This window comes from Sinocyclocheilus anshuiensis, unplaced genomic scaffold (assembly GCF_001515605.1).
Source record: "Sinocyclocheilus anshuiensis isolate Anshui unplaced genomic scaffold, SAMN03320099.WGS_v1.1 scaffold792, whole genome shotgun sequence".
Taxonomy (NCBI): domain Eukaryota; kingdom Metazoa; phylum Chordata; class Actinopteri; order Cypriniformes; family Cyprinidae; genus Sinocyclocheilus; species Sinocyclocheilus anshuiensis.
This window is the reverse complement of record NW_015558618.1, coordinates 591,885-602,459: the sequence shown is the minus strand read 5'-3', so window position 1 is coordinate 602,459 and position 10,575 is coordinate 591,885. Positions and strand designations below refer to the sequence as shown.

Genomic DNA, 10,575 nt, shown 5'->3' with positions numbered 1-10,575 from the left:
GCAATCAAAACCAACAAAAGAGCAATAATTTACAAGTGCTATATTAGTATATTATTATAGTGTTATATTACAATTTCACAAAGAAACGTGCAGTATTTTGTCCAAGCAATAATAAAAGGACACATTTAATTTATAATTGGTCTTAAATCTCATTTTGTAAAAAAAATCGTGAATCGAATCGTGAAAGCAAAATTGTAAATCGAATCGAATTGCGAGTTGAGTGAATCGTTACATCCCTACCTGTCAGTAGTTTTAACGTTGAGGCTGATCGGTGTAAATACACACACTGAATGGTTCCGATGATGGATTGAAAAAGCGGTTTCAGAGTAAATATATAAAAATAAATCTCTCACTATTAAATCTATTGCGTATTACCACACTGTATAAGTGACTACTCATCTGGGAAACCCATGTTTCCTACACAGCTGTGCTCCAGTCCTGCCGTTGTGAAGCTGACAGTGCACAGTAAATAAAGTTATTAATAATCAACATTTGTTTTAAAAAAAAAAAAAAAAAGAATAGACTCTGAATCGCCTAAATTCAAATCCCACTTCAGGATTTCACGGGGTAACACATTTGCATAATGCCCGCCTATATTTTACGTTTCCGACAAACTGTCGTAAGAACCTGATCAAGTGCCAGAAATAACACATACAAAACCGATTTGACTTTATCACCGTTTCGCTTCTAGAAAGAGTGTGATGACAAAATAAACTGTTCTTATAAAATCTTCTTATATTATCATTCAAAAAAGTTCAAACAATTAAAAGACGGATGCATTCATTAAAAGATAATGACAAGAGCAGCAATCTGAGAGCCGACGCTGATGAATGCTGAGAGATCACTGCAGACATAACACTCTGCACAGCAGTTAATGAGACAAGCCACTGAATTAAAGCACAAGTTAAAGACTTCACATCATTATGCTTTTGTTTTTAAGTGGTATATAATGTGCAATAGAGATTTAGCTGTACCATTCATACCATGCTAGATACATTCATGTGGCAATCAGTGGGCATGACCTTACAATATGTACATGTGAGAGTGACGCGAAAACAGAGCAGAACATGTCTTGAACAAGGAAGAGCTTAAGTTGTTTTCAGGAATAACGTGATACAGAGTTTAGTTATCTGGAGTTGCCAAGCAATGTCACAAATTACTGCAGTAATATAGAATTCAAGAGACGTGTAGTCATGGGTAAAGATGCACTTCATGCCCAAAAGTATGTGGGACACATTGACACCACACCCATGTGTGCTTGTTGAAGCACATTTGGGTTTAGAGTTCAAAAACATGGGCATTAGTAGGTAGTATTTCCTCCTATTCTGGAAAAACGTTCAAATAGACGTTCCAACATGGATTTGCTCCCATTCAGACACAAGAGCCAGAACTGTTCTGTTGTGGGAAGGATGGGGAAAAAGACAAAACTTTGCCTACTAAGATGTGAAACCCAGACGTCTGGAGAGATTGTGGGCGGTCCTATTTTGTACTGTTGTCAGCACAAAGCAGTTGACATACCAGAATGCCTTGTATTTCTTTAGTGTCAGACTTAAGTATTCGCTTGCCCTTTGAGTAATGTGTGGATAGGACATTGGTCATTATGTTATTTTTGTCTATTGATGACCTAAGGCCTATTCGTTCAAAGAACAAATATTCACCACAACCAAGATTGAGAATTTATGAGAAACACTGCTGCTTGATTTCATTTTTGCTTCCAGGTTTGTTTTAATTTTGGAGAGTATGTCGATTTTTAGTAGTGTTTACTTAAGGAGACACTTTAAAGGTGCCATTAGTGTGATTGAGAAGAAATGCAAAAACTCTGTACCTCAGACTGGTTTTTCAAACATGCTCCCATTGGTGGGACATACAGATAGTCCCGCCCCCAACTCACCATTGACAGAGAGGGGCAGAATTTATGGTCATTTATGGTCAGTAAATGCATGACATGCATTTACTGACCATAATAAGACTATAATGCAAAGCTAAGCACTGAAGACTCTAAATAACGATTACAATTCTCAGTTTCTCTGAATGATGGATGATCACTGAGGTTGCAGAACTCTCCGAGATTCAAGACGTCAAAGTCAATTGAGGTTTGTTCGGTCTGTGGCAGCTCCTGCTTGGAATGCAAAAGACAAATTCATGGATATCTAAGAGGACAGGACAAACCTTTTTTTGGATGGTATACAGAAAGTCTGGAACACAAGACCTGCATGTGTGACACATCGATTGTTCAGTCAAGAAACGTTTAGAAGTTTAAGAGACATCAGACCAATGAATCCTCTAATTCAGCTCTCAATCGTTGTCCTGGAGTAACCCAGACTGCTCATTTTAGATTCCAGAACCACTGTTTTACTTGATGCCATTAGTCCTTTCAAGAACATTGATTAAAAATTAAGATGAGGAATCATTCATCTGGTTGTTTAAGCTGGCAGGAAGCAATAGAGAGGGATGTAATCTACTGTTAAACACGCCATTTAAATTCTGCTAAATCTCAAGTCTACGGCGTATTGTTTTTAGCCTCAGACGGCACGCCTACGGACCGTCTGATACATGCTGCACACACAAATGACAAGAGCTTTCAAAATCAGAAGAATGAATCCAATGCAAACTGTCAAGAGCTGTCTCGGTCATATTTCACCCCAAAATAACAGAAAAAAAAATAAGATTTTGCTTAAAGCATCATTTTTTATATGACATCTTTTGGTTGACATTTTTATGACACTTTCCACTTATTCTCAGTAGTCTAATGCTATAAGGTTGTAAATGATTACTTTATGATCGATTAATTGTTGTTAATAAATTAATCGATTTACCTTATCGTGTAACATTCAACAGACAGCATACAAGACTGACCCTGGAGCATGTTAATATGTTGATATATGTTAACCCGTGACAAACCCCCTCTTTATGCCTTAAACACAAATTTTGTTAGAATTCAGTAATTAATGTTACATGCATTCATTAATGTTTACTTTAAATTAAACGTAAATAAAGTTAGAGTAAAACTGGAACTACTGCACAGTAAACAAGTTATAATTTAAAGTTGGAAAAGTTGTTCAATTCATAAAATAAATCATAGTAAAAAAGACTGCCATCTGTATTTTCCATATACACTATATCATTAATAATACCAAACATCTAATCTAATAAAATGCTCTTGAATTGCCATTTATAAATTGAGAAAACTACAAATAAGTATATATTTCTGTAAAATTTATATTTCCATTGCAGTCATAAATGTGTTAAGAGAGGGTCTGTATGTATTTGTGTTCATGATTAATTGATCATTAATTTTAAATTGATTACAAAAATCCCTACATACTTCCCCCCTCTTTTTCTTTAACAGTTCATTCTGCCATTTATGCTATAGTGTGCACAAGTTTTTACCAGACCACCTGGAAACAAAGGGATGTTTACTAAGTATCAGCTCAGTCCATTGAGTACTTCAGAGGAAGAACCAGTCGCTTGTGTAGAGTAAGTTTGTGAGTCTTTGAAATTGGCTTAACTATAAAACCAGGCTTCAATCTCAAATATGATTACATCACAGGTAATGGGTGGTCAGAGAGGTTGCATCAAAGAGGCTATTTTCTTATCGCCTCATCCGGATCCTGTCTATGAATCACATTTCCATAATTCCCTCCATTACTTCAAGTTGTTTTTCAGTGAAGGAGGCTTCTATTAAAAGCCTCAAGCCTTAGCAACCAGCTTGGACTATTCATCTGAACCAAAACTTCACCTCCCGAGCCTCTTCATAACGCATTCAGCGAGAGAAAAACAAGAGGGCTGTGTGTCTGTGCATGAGTGTTGGTCCGTGTGATCGTCCGTGAGTGGGAGGGAGAAACGTTTGGCACACAGAGAGTTAAATTCACTCTTAATACAGAGCTCAGCCTTCAGAACTTCTCCAGCCCACACAACAAACCACAACACGTCTGGCATTCTCTTGTCTTGTGTCAGAGTGCTCATGCATGCATCAAAACAATCTGCTCTTCCAGTAACCCGGCTCTGAAAACCGTGCTGCCATTGTTTTCACTCACGTGCGAGCTGCATTGCTGCATCAGAGCCCGAAAGCAAAGGAAGGTTGTTTAAATCGATTGCATTTAGTGCAAAACCTGTCCCGTGTGGCCTTTCCCACCTGTGGTTTTGCTCGGGTAACAATCTCCTGATTGCACTGATGTTGCCGTCAGTAGAGGAACTTGGCGACTTCACCCACCATTTGCAGTGGCTTTTTCATTAGGGTCCAGCTTGATCGTATACAAATTTCGACAAAGGTGAAGGTGCGCAAAACAGCGAAGGGCCATTGATGCTGTTTATCGCACGGCTGCAGCACAGCGTGCATTCAACACGTCTCCCTCGCTTTCATCTCCTCTCTGCCACGATTCATCTCAGTCAGACTCTTTAGGAAAGCTGGATTCAATCTGAAAACTTCACACAGAGTGTGTCCACCATGTGTTTTTAAACAGCACTTTCAAGGACACACGTGCATGTCTTTTGAGAGCAGTTTGATCGACTCAGAAAGATGCATGTTAGAGCCACAACATCAGAATTTTGATGATGAATCACTGCACTAGGGATGTACGATGCAAATGTCTCACATTTTGGGAAACTGTTTCTATTCAGGTTGGTAAATACTTGTTATTAGGAAATACTTATAATTTATATCAGTATTGGTATTATCCAGTATTATACTATATGTACAAAGAAAATCAGAGTTGCAACAGTAGTTTCGGCAGCAAATAATTGTTTAATTAAACGCACAGATACACATTTACATACATTGTATGAATATATTTTTGAATAGTAGACTTTCTGCAAAATATTTGCATAATTAAATATTTATGCATATATATTTTTCTTCTTTTCATCATAAAACATTATGACTATATTTTTGAATAGTTTTTCTGCTAAATATTTGCACAGTGCAACAGCCTTTATACATATTTTTTTTTCTTTTCATTATATCAATAAAACATTGTATGAATATATTTTGACTAGTAGTTTTGATGCTAAATATTTTTAAAAAAAAATTCATAAAAACATTGCATGAATATATTTTTGAATTGCAGCTTTGCTGCTAAATATCTGTATAATTGAACATCATGATACTATAATATTAAACAATACATTTCTGTCTTTTATTTATACAAATAACGTATGACTATATGTTCTCATTATACAAATACTTATCTACAGAACTACTGTTCTCATTCAACCCTCATTTTTAAAATGTGCATAAACTGTAAGTTCCTAATATTTCCTAATTTGTAATAACCATTATAGTTCATTTCAGTTATAATTTTAAAGAGTCCTTCCATTATTTTCCTTCTGAAGCTCAGAGCATGAAGGAAGATAGCTCGACACAAGCAACTATATTAAACTACATTCACCAATCTGTCAAATCACAAATTAAATCAAAGCTCTCAAACACATGGCGCACCAGACACGCGCTGAAGAGCCACCACAGACGCAAACAGAGGTGCAACTTTGCTTCTTACCTACAAGATGCGCGGATGCCCATGAGAGACAGTGCTAATGAAGGCAACAGGGGCTGGCAGGCCAGAGACAGAGCCATGTACCAGAGGCAGAGGAGGGCCACCTCAGTGCACACAGATGCACAGTGAGGCTGAATGCTGAGGAGCTCGATTCCTCCCTCTCCCGCCTCCGTCAGCAACAAGAGCCCACCCTTCCTTCTGTGCCATGCACTCTGATTGGCTGAGGAAAGCTAGCACTGCATTGCAGGTAAAAAGCACTGCCGCCTCCTCATTTCTCCTTCATAACGCGATGCGTTCTGCCATCACTCGTCCCATCTGCTCTCTTTCTAAATACAGCAGCAAAGGCAGCCAGCTCACAAGAAGACGGGTTAGACTCTCTTGCTCATAAGATCTGTGTCTCAGTCTAAACAAGCCTCTTTATAACCTTATTAGTGATGGCAGGTAAGCAGCAATGAGTCATGGAGAGAGAGAGAGAGAGAGAGAGAGAGAGAGAGAGAGAGAGAGAGAGAGAGAGAGAGAGAGAGAGAGAGAGAGAGAGAGAGAGAGAGAGAGAGAGAGAGAGAGAGAGAGAGAGAGAGAGAGAGAGAGAGAGAGAGAGAGAGAGAGAGAGAGAGAGAGAGAGAGAGAGAGAGAGAGAGAGAGAGAGAGAGAGAGAGAGAGAGAGAGAGAGAGAGAGAGAGAGTGTGTCTATGTAAGAGGGCGCTCAACTCAATTAATTACTCTTGTCTCTCGCCCCTCTGAGACGTGCACTACTACATGAGAGCTACTCGACTGAGAAAATCTCAAATGAAAGACCCCAATCTATCATTTTAATGGTTTAATATGGAAGTAAAATAAATAATTTATTCACAAAAACTGATGTGCTGAAATGGAGCCAGTGGTAAGTACAAGTTATGATTATCAGAGCCAGAATATATGCAGACAAGCTGATTAAGACACGAAAGCTGTGTTCAACGCCTTCACAGTTACTTTTTTCTCCATGTAGTTTACATGTTACTTTCTCTACCGCAAAGGAGATGATAAACGATATTCTCCACGATGCTGATGTACAGATCAAACATCTGAGGAAGAGATATAGTGCTCTCGGTTGCTTAGTTTCCTTAACTTTATATCATTGTGTATCGCTGTGTGCTGTATCACAGGTAGGGGTCGACCGATATATCGGCCAATATTTGGCATTTTTCAAATATCGGCATTGGCCGATAAGCTTTTCTGCTTTTGACGGCACAGAACTCTCCAGTTGATCCCACAAACTCCGATCTCTATCGTTAGTTTGATCTGACACTTCTGCATGAGCTCTCAACCAATGATTCACTGGAGCTTCGCAAGGACCGCCTCCCTCATTTCAACCCTCTACATTGCGAGTAAATCACTTGCATATGCGACTAAATCTTCACTCTGGGCGACTAAATGATGTATAATATTAGCCAATGGCTAATAAATTCTTAGATTTTACTCGCCAGTGTGTGAGTTGGAGGCTGAGTATAAGTTTAGCACAGATATATTTTCACTCGCCAAACACTCTGACTGAGCACATCAGAGTTTCACTCTCCGTCAAGCGATCTGTGCTACTTATCATTTCATCTCAATGGATGCACAGCGCACCTGTGTTTGTGTATTTGGCATATGTAAACTCTAGCGTGAAGGGCACGACTCGCTGACGCTTTCTCTCACACGCGCAAAGAGAGAGAGAGAGAGCGAGAGAGTCTTACATAACATGCAGAATTGATGTGATACATGTAAACGATATTCTTTGTTTTATTTTCCTGTCAAAATAACGGAGTTCCTTTGGAATTCTTCAGCTTTTAAGAAATGCCGGGTTTTCCGGTAGTGGGCGGAACTAATGCGCAAACGACAATCTCATTGGCTGGTGCTCACCTATTATCGTCCCTGTTTAGATTTCAGCAAATCAGTTCGAGCGAACGCACACAACCTGATTAATATTCATGAATCCAGAAGCTCGTTAATCCTTGGTGCGCTTTATATTGTTCTTATTAGTAGAATTCGTATAATAATAATATCTTATCATATCTTATCAGTATTATTGGTAGGTTTTTTTTTTTCAAATTTTTGCCAATGGCGATTCAATTGCCAAGGTGTCCGTAGAGGGTTGCATTTCCATGTTGCACACGGAAAAGTAAAAAGACATAAATTAATTTAAAAAAATGAAATAAACACGTGGGAATAAATAAATATAAAAAAATAAATGCGTGAATAAATACATTTATAAATAAATACATAAATAAATGAGCGAAAAAGTAAATACAATTTTTAAAGAAAAAAAATAAATGCATAAAATAATATAATACATAAAGAAAAAATACATAAAGGGAAAAAAGTAATAAAAAATAAAATCAGAGTTAAATTTTATTATAAATGAACTATATTTGTTTTTATCAAGTCATTTATTTATTTCTTTATTTATTTTTCTGTTATTTTATTTATTTATCTATATATTTATTTATTTATTTTTAATTTCCGCAGGTTTGGTCCTCCATACAGTACACTTACGTCACTCACTGACAGTTCCTGTTGTGCTGGGTTATACTCTACTCTGAAGAAGGAGTTAATTTAGTTCCCCCAAACGGCGTTCCTAGATATAAATTCATTCCCAGTTCCTGCGGTGCGAACACACCAAAGAGTAGGAACTCCCGCCATTAGTTCCAGCAAACTATGAAAAGGTTCCTCTGGTGCGAAAGCTCCTACTGTATGTTTTTGATTCTGTAAGAAGAATCGGCTTATAAGAGTCATTTTTTCAGGAATCAGTTACACTAATGTAACTCTAGTTGCAATGTTTATTTTTGATTCAGTAAAAATAAAACAATTTACGCACATAAGAGTCATTTGCTCAGGAGTCAGTCAGACTACACTGGTCGTGCTGTATGTTTAGATTCATTCAGCTGATAGCATTCACCCTTTTTTGTTGTCATGCTGGACAACTACTTGACCACTTTATTTCTCCATTTTATCTGAAATCAAATTACTTTTTCATTTATAAATATTGACTTCTATTGAGGTCAGACTCTACATAATACACTCTCTCTCCTCTCATCAAGAGCTTTTCTAATAGATGGAGAGGCGTGGGTGGAGGATGCTGGTATGAACTAATACAAAGGAGCTGTTCATTAAAATCTAAAGATGTACAGATGCAAAAAAGTCTAATGCAAATGCATAAGCTAAAAGCTGAAAAATGTGCAGCATGCAAGACTCTTAAAAGCTGCCCCTGGTCCTACAGTAGGACACATTAGATAAAATGCATTTAATGGTCTACTAGTTTCTTAGCAACCACAAAACCTTTGGCAATAGAAGAAAGGTAGGGTCTCTCTGACTGACAGGGATATAAAATACTTTGCCACATGTATTGCATAATTAACCATTATGCAATTAACAAGTCTTTCATAGTGTTGATACATTTATATAAGCGTTTGTGTGTGTTGGTACTTCAGGAAGTATGCACTTCGCTGCTTTGAATTCTCGACATTTTGTTCCCGTTACAGCACTGAATAAATTATACAATTTGAGAAATAATCATTTCCCCTCTCAATTGCACATCAACAAAAATTATTTGCATGCTGGCCTAGCAGCATGTACTGACACATTGAGCCATGGTGGGCGACACTTTTTCGAACCCATTCCCCTATCATTTGCTGTCTTTATTCATTCCTCCAATACAGTAATAGACCAAATGCTGGAAAACATTTATTTCCTTTTTTCGTCATAGTTCATAGTTGAACTTTATAGTTCTTTATAGCTTTCTGTCAAGTGTTTTGGGTCAAATCTTTTGATTTGCCTGTATTTGGGCTTCATCCATTTGGCTCTTGAAGGCAACTAGTTTTCAGTTTCTCCCTCTAAAGAGCAACCCCAGAGCATGAATCTGTTTCACATGCATAATGGTAGGAAACAAAAAAATATAACAGTAATGCATGTAAATGCAACTTAATATTAAATAACTATCACCCTGGAAAAGGTTAAGAAATTTGCAATTGCAAGTTATAAAGTCAGAATTGCCTAATATAGCCTAAACTTAAAGTTGTGAGAGTTATAAAGTCAGAATTGTGAGAAAAAAAACTCACAATTGTAAGACAATTTCAGAATTGTGAGCTGAATTTTTTTCCTCAGATTGGGACTTTATAACTCACAATTGCGAGTTAACATTAGAGCCCGACCGATGTGGGTTTTTTTGGGGCCGATACCGATACTAGGGAGTAGGGAAAAAAAAGGCCGATATCGATATATCGGCCGATATTGTTTGTGTATATTATAGTACAGTACCAGTCAAAAGTTTGGACACTTTCCCATTCGTGTCCAAACATTTGACTGGTACTATATATAGAATACAGTATATACATAAACAGAATATATATACATAAACACATTTTTTGCAATGATCACTCAAATGTGGTGATCAAACACTTATAATGACGTGACAGAGATACGTAATGGGGACAGGGCATTTAACAATTTAACAGTAAACTTTATTATCCACAATGAGTCTGACATCAGTGCAATGAACAGTGAAGTTGAAGTTTATTCAGCTTTAATTCAATTAAATTCCATTCAGTTGAAGTTTATTTCACTTCGGAACATTAATTCATGGATTTGCTCTACAGTCTTCACACACAGACGAAACTTACTAGACAAGTGTGAAGTGTGACATAATATACCTCTGTAAATAAATACAATATAAATTCACGTCTCGCGCACTTTAATGCCCTTTGAATGTAACGTGTACGTTCCCTTGGAACTGGAATCATGGCGGAATTTCATGTGAAGTCCACTTCGCAGGGCACTTACGGTCGAATAAGACCACGCTTGAATGCTGCTGCCTTCTAAGACCTCCTTACTGAAGTGAAAGTGTTGACTGGTGTCACTATCTCGCGAACGTGCCGGCAGATCTCCACCAAATTCGGGGGATCCCTTCAGCTCGAGGAGCTCTCTCGAACGTCACCCTCCGCGTCGGTAGCCCCCTGGGATCGCTTGATCGGTCGGCGCCGGACCGCGAATTTAACCACCCGTAACTCTCGAACCCCCGGGGGCTATCGACGCAGGGGTGGTCTCATTTGAAAGCGGGCCTCTAGACGTA

General features: G+C 37.9%; 1 protein-coding gene across 3 annotated transcripts in view; it reads right to left on the bottom strand.

Moving 5' to 3' along the window:
• The window catches only part of LOC107680449 (SRSF protein kinase 1-like), a 49,267-nt gene that overhangs the window by 20,592 nt on the left and 18,100 nt on the right, over window positions 1–10,575 (bottom strand). The window contains exon 1 of one of the 3 annotated variants that reach the window (XM_016476338.1): window positions 5,496–5,652. The exons of 1 other annotated variant lie outside the window; for it this stretch is intronic. In XM_016476338.1, coding sequence (XP_016331824.1) covers window positions 5,496–5,572 — 77 coding nt within the window. In that variant the 5' untranslated portion in view covers window positions 5,573–5,652. Of the gene's footprint in view, window positions 1–5,495; window positions 5,653–10,575 lie in introns of those variants that run through there. One more of the 3 variants, XM_016476336.1, reaches the window with a different exon arrangement.